Source organism: Thermobia domestica, chromosome 9 (assembly GCF_964235325.1).
Source record: "Thermobia domestica chromosome 9, izTheDome1.hap1.1, whole genome shotgun sequence".
Lineage (NCBI taxonomy): Eukaryota > Metazoa > Arthropoda > Insecta > Zygentoma > Lepismatidae > Thermobia > Thermobia domestica.
In genome coordinates, this window is record NC_137462.1 from 56,827,950 (window position 1) to 56,847,328 (window position 19,379).

At 36.5% G+C, this 19,379-nt stretch overlaps 1 protein-coding gene across 1 annotated transcript; it reads right to left on the bottom strand.

The window, feature by feature from the left end:
• Window positions 1–357: 357 nt before the first annotated feature.
• LOC145660815 (uncharacterized) lies at window positions 358–1,635 on the bottom strand. Its single transcript, XM_081726233.1, has one exon. The coding sequence runs from the start codon at window positions 1,633–1,635 to the stop codon at window positions 358–360; it is 1,278 nt and encodes a 425-aa protein (XP_081582359.1).
• Between the last annotated feature and the right edge of the window lie 17,744 nt (window positions 1,636–19,379).

A 19,379-nucleotide genomic window follows, 5' to 3' on the forward strand; every position in this document is an offset into this window, starting at 1 on the left:
GTGTGTGTATGTGCATTCTCGTATCTTTCGTCGAATTCTGACGACCACATATAATTCTTACTTTCGTATGCTAATCTTGTAGAGTTACAGAATGAGACCTGAGGCATAGATTGAGGAAGCCCAAAACCGAACGCAGCAAGTGCTTGACGGGACATTATTCTCTTTATTTTGCTTTTCTGAGTTTTAGAATAATTCCTTTCTTATTTAAACCATGTCAATTACAGTAACCTACGGTCTTTCCTGCATTTTACTTGGCTAACTAGCTTTTAAATTTTTACTTTTATTGTTAGTATATGCTTAAACGTTCAAAAATCTAGTTGATTTTATATAAATTAAAAATAAGTAAGACATATGTATTTAAATATGTCTCGTGTGGCCTTTCAAACACTTTCTACGTTTTAAGTTACGGTATTTCTTTTTAATCGCTCCAATATATTTCATAACCACCTCACAACAGAATATAAACAAGCTTAATGTTAACCCAAAACTTATCAAAGCAAAAGCTCCCATTACGTCTTTAAATGATATTGCTGTTTCTTTTCCTTCTTCCGTAGAGAATACGGAAGTCCGAGCTGTCAAACGCATGTTTAATAAAACATCCTTTCTCCATTTTTGAGTTAAACCTGAATTCACAACAATATTAACAATACGTTGAAATAACACCGTGAATGGTGAATTGTGTTTCAAGCGGAAATCACTTGGGGCAGATATAACAATGTGTGGCATTGGGTATAACAAAGGTTTCCCATGAGAATTGAATAATGAATGCTCATACACAGTACTCTCAAATATATGAAGTTTGCATATAACAGCAAAGTTCCGCTGCAGGATCATTTGTTCAAATATTTCAAGATAATTAAAACTGGTTTCTTTCCATCTATCATATATAGTTTTAGTAACAGCATCTTTGCCATTCTTGAAATAACGGCGGTGTGTATTCGTACCACCAAATGATATTCCTGATTGAACTAAATCAAACATCGTGTTAATATCATGATATATCTTTGGCTTTGAAACGAAGCCATACAGACCAGCTTGGTAGCAAGAGTTGATTATAAGTGAACCGAGAATCCAAATTAGAAATAACATTCTCACAGAATTTAGATTTGGAGGATGAGGAACTGATACACCTAGTAGTATAGATAAATTGTATAAGATCGGGGAAGAAAATATGAAAGCTGCACTGTATTTCAGAAAAAAATCCGTTGCTTTCGTACAGATAATAAGGAAGATATAAACAAGCAATATAGATATCCAAGGCAGAGGCTCAAATGGGAAAAATATATTCATCCATCTTGGGTAGAAACCACGTTGAGGCAATATCCAAGCATAATGAGAAAAATCACTTGTCAATACTGGATCGAAGAAATCGTAGTGGTATAATTTGAGAGATGTATGGTGGAAAGTTCCCTCTAATTCTCCAAGTATGACTTTTAACATATCTCCTGCATACGATCCGTTCTTAAGGCGAAAGCCATGTTCTTCATGCGTTTCTTTAGGTGTAACTTTCAGAGAAAAGTTTACCTTACTAGCAATAGTTTGCATCAAGTTAAACATTTGACCATCAACTACTTGTAGTGTGCCATTAGGATTCCGTCTGGTCACTGTTTCAGGTGGAGAGTGTAGAGTTGTCATTGGGAAGGAACATTTATGTAAATTACGAATCTTATTGGGAAATAAATCAACTTTGTTTAAGAAGTAGCCGTTATAACACGAATCCAACATGGTTATTTGTTTTGTGGATCGACAGTGAGTTTCCGAGAAGGGGAAATATGTATAAATTTGTAAAGACATCTCTTGTGATAAACTACACTTATTCTGTGAAACTGCTATATCTATATTTAAAATATTGTTTTTGAGTGCAGCGTTTAGTAGTAGTGGAATGTTTTCAAAATTAGAACCATCATTATCAGTGAACACAAACATTTTGCTACGAGTAGAAAAATTTAGTGTTTTCAGTGTTTCAATCATGAATTTAAAGTTCTTTAGTTGTTGTAGAATAAAAAGATACACTACGGAACTTTCCCTGAGTTTCCATTTTGAGATCATGCCTCTTCTCTCGTTTATCTTCTCTGGTAACCGTTGACTGAACCGGACAATTGGAATATTATAGTTGACGAACAAGGTTTCAAACATATCATATCTTACATCTTCAATTACCACTAGTGTACTGGCATTATTTGAATGTTGATATAGCATTATACGTATACATTCTAGTAATTGCTGTACTTTATTACTCTCGTTGAGATATATCTGCATTTTTCCTGTCACTAGTTGTAAGGAGTGTAAGATAAAATAAACTAGAAGTTCGAATCTCATTTTTCGCTCCTTTATTAACTTAAATGTAGAAATAGTTGATTTCTGCAAAGAAATAAAAATAAATAATATTATTACCTGTAATTTATTATAATAGTATAATAGGATTACTTAAATCAAATACTGTTTGTAAAATTAGTTTAGAAGCTTAGATAAATTATGGCACGCAATCTTAAAATACTTACCGATAAAAATTACTCAATTAGAATACGAATAAATGAGCACAAAATACCCATTTGACTAGCATGATTATTAAGTACATAAATTAGTTAGAAGATTCATAATATTAATGAAGGTACTGGTTTTCAGAGTGTGTTCTTTCTGAAAACTGTCTGATTTACTTATGTATTTCGTTATAAAACAACAATGCTTTCTAGTTACGAAACATATCAAAAACCTGAAAAGTTCATTTAAGTGTAGATTCCTTGAAAGTCTGATTTTCACAAAATTATAAGAGGTAATGCAGCGTTACCATAATTAAAAATTCATGCTGCAAGAAGAACTACAGATTATTAATCCAAATAATAGATTTGTTTTTTAAAAAATAATAAATCCTAATATCTCCTAATGTATGTATTAATAAGTAATAAAATTTGGTACATATCACAATTACATAAAGTATCTGCAAACGTTTTAAATCCCGTAAGTAATGAGATAATCCCAAAGCCCCAGTAACGTACTTGTTTTTAACTTGTATTACACACACACACACACACACACACACACACACACACACACACACATATATATATATATATATATATATATATATATATATATATATATATATATATTTCACACGTGGGGATCCAGGATCTCATCAAGAGAGGGGCTACCATAGTTTGCCGTTTTATTCAGTGTGAAGAAAGTAGGATTGATGCCCATTTTATCCAGTGCATACCAGAGCCTCAAGGGGGAAGACTATAGCCCTTATAGTCCTCCTCTTCAGTATTTTGAATTTATACTTAGCCGCGTATCAAATATATTTTGCACAAAGCATTATTGGAGAGTTTTATAGAAGCATCCGAATGAGGATTGATCAAGGCCTGATCTACAGACATATGAGCAAAATATAATCAAACTTAATGTATTTTCAAAGACAACCACTATAATATCAGTTACAAAAATATATTGTTAATTAACCCTGCACCACTCGCGCGGTGTTAGGTATCAACAATCCTCGCGTGGGGTCGCAGTGACCCCACTTTATATTAAACGTATTTTTTGTGTATGAAAAATGTTAATAGCATATTTTTTGTAAGTATTGTACTCTTAACATGATTTAATAGTAGGGTGGCCGGGTCAGAATTGCCAACTATCTAGGAGAGCCAAACCAAAATATCCCTCTGTGGTCATATTTACCCCGCGCGAGGGTTGCAGGGTTAAGCTAACTATGTTAGAAAAATAATTTAAGACGGTGCAGCCGCCCTCTGGTTTAATGGTTAACGCATGCTCCTTTGGTACAAATGATTCCGAGTTCGACTTGCGGTGGGAGAACTTAATAAATTCAAAACACTACGGTGCTCCGGATTCCACCTTAAACTGTAGAGCCACGTCTTATATAATCTCGGTGCTGGAAAGGAACCGCTAAACTTCCGCAAACAGACGATACAGCTGTTATTACTTACGAGTAATTTAAACTCTCTTCTTCCCGTAGGATATTTCAGTGAAACTGAATTGATAAAAATAACAAAATAAGACCGCCCAGGTACTAACTAGATTAGAGCTACGATTATCCAAGACCCGACTAACCGAGATCGTTCCAAAAAAAAAGAAAAGAAAAACAATACCTGAACGAATGGCTCATGGTTTAAGCAGTGGCGGATCCAGGACGGACTTCTGAGGGGGCGGTGGGTTGTAATACTGCCACTTAGAGCTACTTTTAAGAGTTCCAAACTCTGGGATGGGTTTTGTTTATATATAAAATAAGAAAAAAGTTTCCTCTTCTGGGGGGGCGATCGGCCCCCCTGGATCCGCCCCTGGGTTTAAGTGTTGCACGTTGTAGTGTACGAACAGAAACCGAGGAAACGCGGTTGTTGATAGGAATTAACAAAAATAAGGAAAAATCAAAAGTAATCAGGATGATTTGGACACCCAACTCCAGATACAATAGCATAAAACTCTTACACTTACAGCTATCTGGTTTCTTATTGAAAGTATTCGCTCTACGATAATACCACATACAAGGAATACTTTACATTATGAAACTCACAAATTATAAATACAATTAAAAAAGAAATATAAGAAATGCACCATATAATACTAAGAAAAAGGGCATAAGGCAACTAAATAGTGCTGAAAATTTCTGAACAGACAATAATAATTTAACAAATGCAAGGAAACAAGCGTATAAGAAACACAAAAGAAAATTATAACATACTACACTTAAAAAAGAATGGAGCACTCTAGGGAACTTTAGTGTTATGACTACTGCCACAAAAGGATTGAAATATCGCCGCTCGATCTCAGGATCGAAATGTTTTCGTTGGAAATGCTGCAAAAAGTCAAAATAGGTAGTGGTATCGAGGAGAGCCGTAACTCGGTGTAAGTTAATCTCTGTTCGTGCTATAATCCAGAGAACAGTGTTTTGTTTCCCGGAAGGGTAAAAAGCAAAATCGGGAAAAGAAATGATATTATCGCTAAAGAACTGCGGCGATGTTCGACAAATGCGTGTTGCTAGTAACCATCAAATCGCAACAATAGACAATCAATGGGATTTATGACGCCTCATACTCTCTCTTTGTTGACAAGTTGAACATAAATCCATATCGCAAGAGAGATAACATACAGTCTGTCATTGATGTGAATCAATTGACTACTGATACTATCAATTGACCTGATACTACTTAGCTTACATATACAGTAGAGAATCGAGGATGCAAAAACATTTCTCCAAACCTGATCCCATTGATACTGTCGGTAACGCATAGAAATCCACAGTATTGTAGTAACAGTCATATCATTATGTAAAAGCTTATATATCGTATGCGTGGTATACTCAACAGAAGAAAAAGAAACGCCGGTGTAAGTAAATACAAAAATGTGGATTTGGATGCTAACATGACAACTTGGTCCAAACTATATATAAGGAGGGGAGGCAGGTCAGATATAAGAAGGCAAAAAGCAACTGACCCATTAATGCAAATAGAAGTCCGCGTTTTGTACTGGTTACTAGAAGTCAAGCATATAAGAAACTTTACATTGTAACTGAGTACACACTATCCCAAGTCCTGTCCGCAAACGAGCGGGCATGAAGATATTTCGGAAGATACAAATGCGTACATTTCTGACGAAACAAAATACCCTCCAGGTTACCCAAAGAAAGAAAGTTTCAAACTTTTCAGCCATGAGTTCCAGATTTTTGATATACGCAGGCGTAAGACCACAATTTCGGTACAACATATACATTAAAAAATTGAATTCTATGTACTAATTCAGGGATGCAAATAACCACTCGCCCCGGCGAGGGGTCCATCGGAGCGGGCGAGTATTTAATATAATACCAAAGATAACTAAATGATTTCTATTGCGGGATGTGGGCTAGTAGCTTTTTTCTTGGGCTAGTAAAATTTTGTTGCTTATTTGTATCCCTGTACTAAATATAAATGTCGGAACGTTGCAAAAATAATTGGGTTCGAACTCTTTGAAGAAGATACTTTCAAACATGAGCGATCATAAAAGTCTGCGTAGTAATAAAGGTAATTTCCAAAATTTTCGGCATGATAAAATTCTAGTTGACCTCCTTCACTATTAGAGAACTTCGTTATCCGTGATACGACTAATAATGCTTAAGACTCATAAATCAAACCTACATGATACACTGTCCATGCAATTTGCATTTTATCATAATTAACCAAGAACAATAGTTCTCATGCCTTTAGAACACGACAATCCCCTTTTGCTGGTCTCATATGATCCTTTTGTTCTTTGCAAATAGTTACAACAATAATAAAACGTATTGAAAATCATTTAGGAGACGATCCACCGACAAGTTGTCCTTTACTCATGGGATCGCGACGCACCAGTTGAGAAGAACTGATCTAGAGAAAACTTTCGCTCGAAGAAAACTGTACGAATTGCACATTTTGAGTGTGCTTGTTGTGGATTGGTTTTTCATACAGTGTTTACACGACCGATACAACTATCAGAATCATAGTTCTTCTTGCGAAGTGAGGGACGGTGCCTCAGTGATAAAGCACTAACTTCTTGTGAGGAGTCTCTGCTTCGGTCCAAGACTACCCCCAAAGTTAATGGGGGACAGCGAATCCGTTCTCCGTTCGAATTCTAACAATGTTCTGATTTGAACAATGTAGGCCTACTATGATTTATACTAGTTGAGATATTGTTCTTGGTTGTTTATTTTCCGCGGTAGCTCAGTGGCAGTGTTCATCTCTGATGAGTGCGTCTCTGGTTTAATGCCTGCTCGCGACAAGCGGGATTTGTGGTGAACAATTACCGCGTGCGTTAATTTTCTCGGGTTTTTTCATTTTCTCTCACTTTCTTCATTCCTTCATTTTATTCATTTTCATCATCTTCTTCTGCTTTAGCCTACACGGCATAACCTTTGGACGAAAATCAAAGACTTCATTTTATTTTTTCCACATGGTACATTCAAACATTAAAGGAATCAGCCAAAAGTTGCTCATTTAAAAATTTAGTATTCCTCTTGTATATTTGTTCAAAGATGGATTAAATGGTTCTCTACGTTGTTTTCATAAAATTTAAATATTCGCAAAGATAATTTATACTAGAAAGACTTGTCTATTCCAAACCTAATCAAGTGATGAGTCAGGTCATGTAGTGATTAGATGAAATAGATGTAGTTTCAAGTTTCATAATCATAATTGCAACAACGACCGATCATATTCAATTATCAGATCACATTACCTACATTCATGTCATTCATATGGAACTCTATTAAGGTAAAACCAATAGAACCGAACAAAATTCTACCCAATATTATATAAATAAGTTGAGTTAAATAATGTTCTGAGTTGACAGAATTGAAAGCTAGAAGAAGGATGATACACTTGAGTGTAGCACGTTACTTACACAAACAATGCACGGTGATCTCCACTGTTCTTGTAACTCGATGTAACAAAGACAAAATTAAGAATTTGGGGATATAGAACTGACAAAACCATCCTAGGATTTTCTAAACTAAAATATTTAGAGGAAAAGTAATGGCAAGTGATCTTTGTTGCTTTACAAATGAAATTGAATATTTTCCAAGTGGAAACATATTGTGATGTGAGAGGGTGAATGAGAAAAAGATGAACTTATTATAGGTAAAAATCTACACAGCATTCATGACTCTCTCTCGGTGTAATGTCGTTTTCATTCAGGATGTGGATGGACAGACGGCTCAAACGCAACGGAACGAAGATCGCAACGGAACTAACAAAATTATAATCAACTTATAGTGTTGCATGACACGGAGTACAGTCGCTTTCTAATAACAAAGTCATTCTTGTCGTTGATAGCACAATACACAACTTGAAAAACGTTATCCATACAGATTTGGATAAGTTTTAAGATTCAGACTTTCTCCTTTTTATCATCGTTTCGGAGCGTTCTTTACATCGTCGTTGTTGGTTAAATTTGTCTACTCTGTCCTCCTACGCGTCTTCTCCTTATTTTTGTTCTGAGGCGTCGGTCATTGTACTCTCAGTTCAATAAATCGACAGAAAGCTGATGAAATGCAAAATGTGTAGACTGACATTAGGTAAGGTGATCTTTAGGAATATGGACGAAGGAACAATCTCTATGTTTATTCATTAAGAAATACATAAAAGGAAAGAGTGAACACAAAATAAAAATTCTTTTAAGTCTGAATGTATAAATGACCTGTAAGTTGAACTGAAAGAACTGGAAAATAAAATACAGTTTTAACTTTGATCTGGTAATGAAAATTCATTGTCCATAATTTGCAAATAAATAATGTTTGTCGTTTTCACAGAATTTCCAAAATATGTCACATGTCCAAAATTTATAATAATAATAATAATAATAATAATAATAATAATAATAATAATAATAATAATAATAATAATAATAATAATAATAATAATAATAATAATAATTATTATTATTATTATTATTATTATTATTATTATTATTATTCACAAAACAAACTCTATTTCAATGTTCTATTCTAGTTTCGTCATCTTTGTATATCCAAATACTAAAAATCAAAAGTATAGGACACTATAACACAACAACACAAGTACAACTATACATTTCGTACTTACTTAAAAACTATTCTTCACTACAAGGTGTTCGAGAAGTTCCCGTACCTCTAGGTTTGAGTATCATAGATAGTAAACATTTTTAGTTATGAATTGTTGAACGCGGTATATTCAGTTTAGTAGCTTCTTTGAAAAGCAATTTAGTTAGAAACATCACAAATGACCAGTTGACAGCAGTACATGCTTACTTATGCGTCTTTAATTTACCCTGAAAAGAAAACATACGTTTCTCCTAATGAAACAGGGTAGAGACCTGCACGGGCCGGGCTTGGGCGGGCCGACTCTGTTATTTCTTTGGACCGGGCCGGGCTTGGGCGGGCCGACACTGTTATTTCTTTGGGCCGGGCCGGGCTTGGGCTGGCCGACACTGATTTCTCTTCAGGTCGAGCTGGGCTGGGGCCGATCAATTGCAATTCTTTAATAATTATTGCCTTTCGTCAAACGATAATTGGAATAAAGCCAAACGTTGAAGAAGTGTGTCCGTGAAAAATGTTACAAAGAATGCAATAGCTATTTACAGTTTGTGTTGCTTAGCGGCTCCACTTTCACTATAGAGGATTGCAGGCATTATGCGGTAAATTGAGTTCTGACCTTGACCTTCACTGAACTCAAAATATAACAAGAAGGGGTGGGAATGTTTTGCCTGTCGCTAAAGAATATTGCCATCTTCACTTTATGCTAAAAATCAATTAAGTTAGAATTTTGTTACAGGGAATGGAGTATTTGTTGTCTCGATGACAGGCAAAGTTCTAGGAGGCAATGGTACCATTCGGGAGGCAAGTGTCAGGTTATAAACCAGAGTTTAGAAAATGTTTCTGAGGTTAGGTCAAATTTCGTACTAAATTTTGAGAAAAATTGAGGCTCGAGCTAATTTTTTAAAAAAATATCGGGCTGGGGTAGGGCCAAAAACTTTTAAAATTTATCGGGCCCGGGCCGGGCTTGGGCCAAGAATTTTAAAAAACTTATCGGGCCGGGCCCGGGCTGGGCCGTGCCTAGGTACGTTCGGGCTGGATTGGGCTCGGGCCGAAAAATTCGGCCCGTGCAGGTCTTTAAAACAGGGTTTCTTTACGAGATGAGTCTCTAAATGTAGTCATTCCCTGTATCGTTGTTTGTCTTGTGTGTGGTTATTCGTGCACCCACACCCATGCCACGAACCGTTCATCAACTGTGTAACTGCAAACTCACCTCAGCCATGGCTTCACAACTGAAATGCTAACCAGGGGGCTCAGTGGTAAAGCGTTCACCTCCGGTGCTTGGATCCCTGGTTCGATCCCAGCTGGCGCCGTGTGGTCTTTGTGGTGGACAAACACCGTGTGCGTAGGTTTTCCCGCTGTTCTCCCGTTTCCTCCCACTTTCTTCATTCCGCCATTTCATTTATCATTTAGCCTAACCGGCATAACCGTGGGACATAAAGATTTCTTTTTTTTTCAGTTTTTTGAAATGCTCCCCTTGGCCTTGAACACAGGGATACCAAATAGTATTTGAAAGCATTCACACCATAAAATGCTGTCTGTGATCATGAAAGTAGTATTAGTAATATTACAGGTAAGTCTCACTGACATCATTCTCTGTGATAGTCAAATGTAGGGTAAGGCTTACTGATACAGTCCGTAAGCATATAAACGAGTCGAGATATGGAAGAATTCATAGAGCATAATGATTCACTTTTCAGGAAGAGAAAAATATAAATGCACGATTTAAAACGTACCTACATTGCTGTTTGAGAGATGAATGGAGTTTCTCTACTGTTTCTTGATGTACTTTCTCAGTAAGTACAGAAATAAAATTAAAATCGTTATATCACACTTCCTTACAATATTATGAATCATGTACTTTGTTCCGTAGAGCTAATTGCTTTGTGTCAGGTGCTACCTTACATGATTTTTCTTAACTTCTTTTTCTTCTGGTTGGAAAGCTTTCTGGACTTCTGTATTATGTACCCATTTGCACAAATGACATACGATATAATCTATCACGTCGTTTTTTTTATTTTAGTAAATATATCTGTACACTTACACTATCTTAATGTGTTACAATGAAACAATGAAATAATGTTCATTCGATTTTAAATACATCGAACAAATTGTGCTTTATAGCAAGCGTAATTACATAGAATATTACTGTGTACAGATGATCAATTCACTCCAAGGTATATTATTGAAAGAAACTAATTGTGATATGCTTTATATGCAGCCCCAATATTCGTATTGCATTAACCGTCCATTTAGATGTCTCACTCGTCATTATTCAAAATATGTTTGTGTTGGCTTAGTATTCTTTCGTCTTTTGTTCAGAGAGAGAAAAAAAACTTGTGTTTTCTCAGAGCATTTTTCATAATTTTGGTTTAAATTTTTAAGGGTAGTTCTTATGAGAAAAAAGGAGAACAAGAAGTGTTAAAGTGTGGCTTAAGAAGGCACTATTTCTTTAAACAAGTTTGTAACTGACTTTTATCTACTTGAAAACAGAATACAGGCACGCACATAGGAATTTATTTCGGGAGGAATCCAAAGCTTTTGATCAAGTTTAAATTTAATATTAGGATAAATTATATTAAAATTTGTAAAACCATCCATATAATTAGGCTAAATTTACAGAAAAGTCGGGAGTTTGAGGAAGGGGTCGGAGCACCCAAAGCCCACCCCTGCTTATGTCCCTAAAAATATAATTTACGTACTTTTCTCTACACGGCATATAACTAACTAACTCTATGGCCTATGGAACCAGGAGGTTCAATGCCGCCTTTATAAAAGCTCTCCACTGACTTCTATCCTTAGCCAACTGGATCCAGTTTCTACTTTGTATTCCAATCTCTGCGAGATCCATCTTAATATTGTCCTCCCATCTGCGCCTAGGTCTTCCTAATGGTTGTTTTCCGATTGGTATTCCATTCAAGACTTGAAAGCGTGTCTACTTTCTTCCATTCTAGCTACATGACCTGCCCACCTAAGCCTCCTAGACTTGACAACACTAACAATTTTGGGTAAACCGTATAAATTATATAGTTCCTCGTTATTAAGTTTCCGCCATTCCCCATTCCCGTTCCTCTTGGGTCCGAATATTCGTCTCAGGATCTTGTTCTCAAATACTTTCAGTCTATGTTCTTTCCTCAGAGTAAGTGACCATGTTTCGCAGCCATACAGAACAACCGGCATGATTATCGTTTTGCATATTTTAAGCTTCAAATTCATCGACAGAATTCGCGCCGACAAGAGATTTTGCACCAAATAGTAACACGAATTCTCTGCTTTTAGTCGACATTTAATTTCTCCGTGAATATGAGTTTCCTATGTTAATATTGATCCTAGATATTTGAAACTATCCACTTTATCAAAAGTATTATTTAATATTTTAACGCACCCATAATTTGCCGTATTCCAGTCCCGATGCACTTCCATGTAGTTAAGCAAATTGTCAAAGAAATCTTTCCATCTATTTAAGATGCTATCCCTGTCAGTGAGAACTGTACCGTTAGATTTCTTTAATATATAAGCACGAGGTTGATAGCTTTTCTTAAATTCGTTGATTCCCTTATACATGTCTTGGATGTTTGTATTTTTACTATTATCTTCAAGTTCCTTAATTTTAGCTTTCAGAAAATCGCGTTTCTTTGTTCTAAAAGTTTTGGAAATTTCCCGCCTGATATCTGCGAAATTTTGTGTAGTTATTTCATTCGAATTTTGTATCCAGCATAATTTTGCCTGTTTTCTCTTCTCTGCTAGTTTTATGCATTCCTGGTCGAAACATGGTTTATTCCTACGTATTTCCGCGTGTCCCAATTTTTCTTTTGTTGAAATTTTAATGCTATCTCTAATTTCAATCCAGGTATCCTCATCACTAGCGCACTCCGAATCTTCTAAAGCCGATAGTGATGTTATTATATAGGACAAATTTTGAACAAGCCAATGGTCTCAGCATGACTACCATTTTATTTTAATATTAAATGTCCAGTTTTGCTGTTAATACAGGTCTGGTGTTAGCGGTTTTGACACACGGTCAGTAGATCTATTGAGTGGTGTTAATATTGCAGTGTAAAAATATTACCGTGGAAAGAACTAGGAACTAGGAATGAATACAGAAACGTGGAAATAGGAAAAGCGTTACACTATTCTTTAAATATACGAGAGAAAGTAAGAAAAATACGTTTCCCCCATATTTATGTTTAGATTGTACATACTGCTTTCTACACTCTCATATTATAACGTTAAACTGTTGTAATAATATTAGAACAGTATGATCTTATTTGCTCCATTTTTCTCTCTTCTGTTACAGAGAAAACATAGCCGTTCCTTGGCAATGTGTACCAGAAAGAACAAAGGACAATAAGTCATATATTTTTTTTCTAATCTAAAGTTGTGTCAAGGGCTGAAATTCAGAAGAAATGTTCAACACAATTCGGAGAGAGTGTTCTACCGCATAAAAGTGTGTACAAGTGGCTAGATAATTTTGGAAATGGCTAAATAAGCGTCACGCACAAAGAAACAGAAAATTCGTCAATCTTCATCAATTAGTCGACCACCCCACGATTAAAAATATTTCAAATATTATGGGTAAATCAACTACGTTGGTAACTTAGAGGGGCCGCGGTGACTCAATGGGGCCGGTGGCAATAGCCGAGTTTTCTCGGGCGTTCGGCTTCGGATTATGAGGCACAATCCACTGGGGGTTCGAGTCCCTCTGAAGATCAAGGTCGGAATTTTAACTGTCCTCGATATTTCTGTGTTCGTGTTCCTGTCGTTTTTCGAATACGTCGAAAGGATGTGAGGTGCCACTGGCGAACAATACCCCGATTGGGACGATTATTTCGAATAATAATAATAATAAAAACAAAGTGGTAGAGCGTTCACCTGTTGTGCATGCGGTCCCTGGTTCGATACCAGCTCGCGCCAAGTAAATTTTGTGGTGGACAAACATCATATGCGTGGGTTTCTTGGGGATTCTTCCGTTTCCTCCCACATTTTATATTCCACCATTTCATTTATTTCTCAGCATCACAGTCTCCTTTAGCCTAGCCGGCATAACGGTGGGACGTAAAGCTCACACCAAAAGATGTCATTTTTTGGTAACTTGTAACATGGAATCATTTTGATACTGTTTTGGTACACTTGACAAACAAGTAGTAAGTTTACAAACCATTTTCTAATTAAATGTAAATGACGGTTTTGAGACATATAGTACGTAGCATAAGTTATTTATAAGTGGTTATAAGGAACGAAATATAGTCAGCGAGAAAGAGGAACATCGGGAATGTTGCTGTTACGATTTGGTAACCATGCTTCCCGAGCTAAGAGTATTGGGAAATGATTTACAAAGCATTATCAAATATTTGTCTGTTAGCTCCATATTGAAGAGTCAATATGGGTTGATATACACTGGAACAAGTGTAGGAACATAGAAAACAAGCATTTCTGGTAGTGTAAATCTTATCAAATAAAATTCATATGTTCATAAAAGTACTTCCGTGAAAGATTGCCAATAATAATAATAATAATAATAATAATAATAATAATAATAATAATACGTTATTCGTTACTTACAGCTCCCGCCAAGTGAACTTTGTGGTGGACAAACACCGTGTGCGTGGGTTTTCTCGGGGTTCTCCCGTTTCCTCCCACTTTCTTCATTCCACCATTTCATTCATCTTTCATCATCACCGTCTCCTTTAGCCTAACCGGCATAACCGTGGGACGTAAAACTCAAAGATTTCATTTCATTTTTTTTTCGTTACTTACAAGCAAGGTTTCCCAAGTGTCACACTCTGATTTGCTTGAAACTCATTGAGTGAATAAAGGAATCAAAAGTAAGATATACGTGTTTTTAAATATCGGCCAACGTGAGGGTTAAAGGGCGTAAACAATCCCCCTAAAGTGCTAACATAGGGCAATATGACACATTTGAGCAAGGCCATAACTAGCAACACATAATGGGAATTTGCTTGGAATTCTTGGAGTGAATAAAGGAATCAAAAATAGAGCATAAGTGTTTTATTATATCAGCCAACGTGGGGGATTAAGGGAATAAACACCCCCTAAACTGTGAATATAGGCCAATATGATTCATTTTAGCAAGGCCATAACTAGTAATGCACAATGGGAATTTGCTTGAAACCCTTGTAATGAATAAAGAAATTAAAAGTAGGACATACGTGTTTCTTATATCGGCCAACGTGGGGGATGAAGGGGCTAAAAACTCCCCCTAAATTGCAAACATAGGGCAATATGACACATTTTAACAAACCCATAACTAGCAAGGCACAATGGGAATTTGCTTGAAACTCCTGGAATGAATAAAAGAATCAAAAATAGGACACGCATGTTATATTGTTCTATATATCGGCCAACGTGGTGGATGAAGGGGGAAAATGCTCCCGTAAACTGTAAACATACGCAACACTACATCTGTGAAGAAGACCATAACTAGTTACGCGGTTAGAGGTACATATTGGCTAATGTTGGAAAACAGGTATAAGTTTGGTCACTTTACGTGAACTAATATTGAGCGTCCACTTAAATGCTCACAACCACGTTTTTGAGGCCGTTTACAAATGAAGTGAGGTTATTCTCCTGACTTGCCTGGAGAGCCCGCCGCTGCAGATCTACTATATATCATGCAGCGGTAAATGTGCACCGTTCAGTGCATGTCATCAATGATATAGGATAAAATACATATGATTAACACATTCACCACTGTTCACTGATAACTTATCGGCACACTTGTACTTGAATATATTGCTCTGATATAGGGATGCGCTCGAGTCGAGTCGAGTCGAGATTAAAGCCTGTCTCGACTCGTCTCGAGAAAATGCTGTCTCGACTCGAAAATATGTTTGTGTCTCGACTCGTGTCTCGACTCGACAGTCTTTGTCTCGACTCGACTCGAATTCGAGTCGAGACGTCTCGAAATTCGAGTCGAGACAAAATATACGAATTAAAATATACGCACACATCAGGCAGAACATTATGACTACCTACCTAATCGTCAGTATGTCCACCTTTGGTACGGATAACGACGGTGACACGTCTTGGTATGGACGCAATGATCCTTGGTTGGTCGCTGGAGAGAGTTGGCACACATGTGCACACACAGGTCACCTAATTCCTGTAGATTCCGGGGAGGGGGCGATGCGCTCTGACGTCACGTTCAATCATATCTCGGATGTGTTCGATTGGGTGCAAATCCGGCGAGTTGAGGGGCCAGCACATCACTTGGAAGTCGCCCTGTGTTCCTCGAACCACTCAATCACACTCCTGGCCTTGTGACATGGTGCATTATCTTGTCAAAAAATGCCACTACCGTTGGGAAACATGATCGTCATGAAGGGGTGTACGTAGTCTGCAAGCAGTGTGCGATATTCCTCGGCCGTCATGGTGTCTTGCTCGAGCTCCACTAGACACATGGATGCTCATGTGAATGTTACCCAGAGCACAATTAATCCGCCGCCAGCTTGTCTCCGTCCCCCAGTACAGGTATCAAGGATCTGTTCCCTTGGAACACTACGGAATCGCACCCTTCTATAGTCATGATGAAGAAGGTATCGGGAGTCATCAGACAATGCAAGCTCTGCAACTGCTCAAAGGTCCAGTGGCGATGGTCACGTGTTCATTTGAGTCGTAGTTGCCGATGTCGTGGTGTTAACATCAGAGCTATAGCTAATTTCGACGCCCGGGGCGAAGTAGAATTCGGCTCCCCCTACATTCATCACACCAAACCTTTCCTTCCTTTTTTCTTTTTGTTTCTTGCGTAAAGAGAAGCATTTTTTTTTTTGTTAAACTACCTAGGTATGTGGATTTTTTTTTATCAAGCTGCTTGGACAGACCATTGCAACAGCCAAAAGCGATCATTATTTATTTTTTTTCAAGTAAGAGCTGTTTTCAAGAGGCGTATTTTGGACTTTTTGATAAAGTTGACTAAACTACCTTTGGTTGGTATACAGATCCACTTGGAAAACAGTTATGGAAATTTACAGTACAACTATTTGTAACATTTCATACTATCGATACTAACGATGAAATTTCAATACATTAGAAACTATGTGCCTTTAAAATATTCGAAATGGGTGACAGCATTAATTTTCAGTAATAATTAATAAACTTTTGTAATTTTATTCTGTATGTGATCACACAAATAACATTTTGATTTCGATTCTTTTAATTAAACGGGTTGAATTTGTTAATGATAGACTTCCTTTTATTACTCTTAAGGGTCAGTGGTGTGATATTATTTTTTTTTAATGTACATGCCCCAACAGAAATTAAGGATGAAGATGTAAAATACAGTTTTTAAGAAGTATCACGGATATTCGACCAAGTTCCGCGATATCACATGAAAATTCTATTAGAGGATTTCAATGCGAAGGTAGGGCGACAGGATATTTTCAAACCGGTTATAGGAAAAGTCCGAATAAGGAAAGTTATGACAACGGCGTTAGTTTCGTGAACTTTCGAACATCCAAAAACCTTATCCTGAATCGTACAAAATTCCCACATCGCAGCGTTAATAAATACACATGGACCTCGCCAGATGGAAGAACACACAACCAAATTGATCACGTTTTAGTAGATAGAAGAAGTGTAGCATAATTGATGTTCGCACGTTTAGAGGACCCGACTGTGACACTGAGCACTATCTGGTAGCAGCGATAACAAGAGAGATAACAAGAGAGACTATTGTTGAATAAAGAAAATATTCAACATCTGAAAACGGAGAGGTTTAGTTTAAAGAAATTAGAGAGAACCAGGCGAGAGGGAAATACCAGATTAAAGTGTAATAGATTCTCCTTTTTTGGAAGGTTTTGAGAGCACTAATGTTGAGGATACTTGAGATAGCATTAAAATTTCAGCAGGATAAAAATTGAGGCACGCAGAAATATGTAGGAACAAGCCATGAAACAAACCAAGAACGCATCTAACTAACGGAGAAGGGGAAATAGGCGAAACTACGTTGGCTACAAAATCCGAACGATATAACTACACTAAATTTAGCTGATATCAGACGGGAAACTTCCAAAATGTTTAGAAGAGAGAAACGCGATTTTTTGAAAGTTTAAACTAATGAACTAGAAGATAATAATAAAAGAAAAAAATTCGAGACATGTTCAAGAGCATCAACGAATTTAAGGAAGGGTATCAACCTCCCACGTATATATTAAAGAGAGATGACGGAACAATTCTTACTGATACAGATAGCATCTTGAATAGACGGAAAGATTACCTTAGTAATTTACTTAACACACAGAAAGAAGCTAATGTTCGAGGGGAAAGGAAAATGCACAACAGAACAATACATTTTAGAGCCTAGCCGAACAGAAGTAGAAATTGCTATAAAGAAATTAAAGAAACACAAATCTCCAGGTGTAGACGAAATTCCGGCTGAGTTAATTTTAGCTAGAGGGGAAAATTACGGAAAAAGATATGTAAACTCATTCTCCTTATCTGCAATAAAGAGGGATTACCAAAAGAGTGGAAAGAATGAATCATTGTTCCAATTCACAAAAAAGGCGACAAGGAAATTGTAATAATTATTGAGGCATTTCTCTTGTGTCAACATCATATAAAATTCTCTCAAATATTTTATTATCAAGATTGATCCCATACACGGATGGAATTATTGTAGATTATCAGTGTGGATTTAGACGAAACCAATCAACTATGGACCAGATATTTACCATTCAACAAAAACTCGAAAAGAAATGGTAATATAATACCACGGTACACTGAGAAAAATCCGTTCTCCGGATAGCGGTATATTGTACAAATATACGGAATCATCTTGTTTACTACAGAAATCAGTATGGAGTATACGTTATCCATATGCTACATGCGCACTGCCCTTAGATGTAACATCATGCCGTTGCAGGATGTCTGACATCTAACAGTTTTCCGAATATCACATGCATATATTTATGTTACATTCCTCGGCTATATGTTATATACGTACATCTGTGTGTGAGATCCTGACTACCTATATATTGTTTCATACGGAAAGTACGTATAAATGGAACACATATACAGAAAGTATTATAAAACATGCGTTTTCAGTTATACGTCTGCTGTACGTTGTCCAAAAACTACATGAATTATGCATGTAACGTACCATTTTAAGTACGCCACCTACACTTTTTTCTCAGTGTACATCAATTATTTATTGATTTTAGAAAGGCTTATGATTCTATTAGAAGATAAATATTATACAACATTCTTGCAGAATTTGGAATATGAAAAAGCTAGTTAGATTAATTAAGATGTGTTTAAACGAATCCCAAATTAAAGTCCGAGTAGGAAAACTCGTCCACGAGCTTCCTCGTCGAGAATGGCTTGAAAGAAGGAGATGCTTTGTCGACATTACTATTCAACTTTATTCTGGAGTACGCTATAAGGAAAATCAAAGATAGCAGCCAGGGCTTAGAGCTGAATGATATTCACCAGGATAGGGCATATGCTGATGATGCAAATCTGATAGGAGATGATAGGAGAACAGTAGAAAGAAATGCAGAGACATTATCAAATGCTTGCAGGTTTAGCAGTTTAGAAGAAACTAAATACATGGAAGTTCACTGGAATTGTAATCCAGTGAAACCTCTGAATAACAGACACCAATGGGACCTGAATTTTTGTCCGTTACTGAGAGGTGTCCGCTACAGGGAGGTTACAGAAATTTAATTTCTCACAACGGGAATTGTATGCAGTAATATACAGTAAATACATTATACATGAACGTAAATACGTAAAATTCAACATGAAAATACTCTATTTAGTACGTATTTGAATTACTGGGAGGGATAAAGGACAAATTCATTTCTGTTAGGGTCTTTTATTCCTA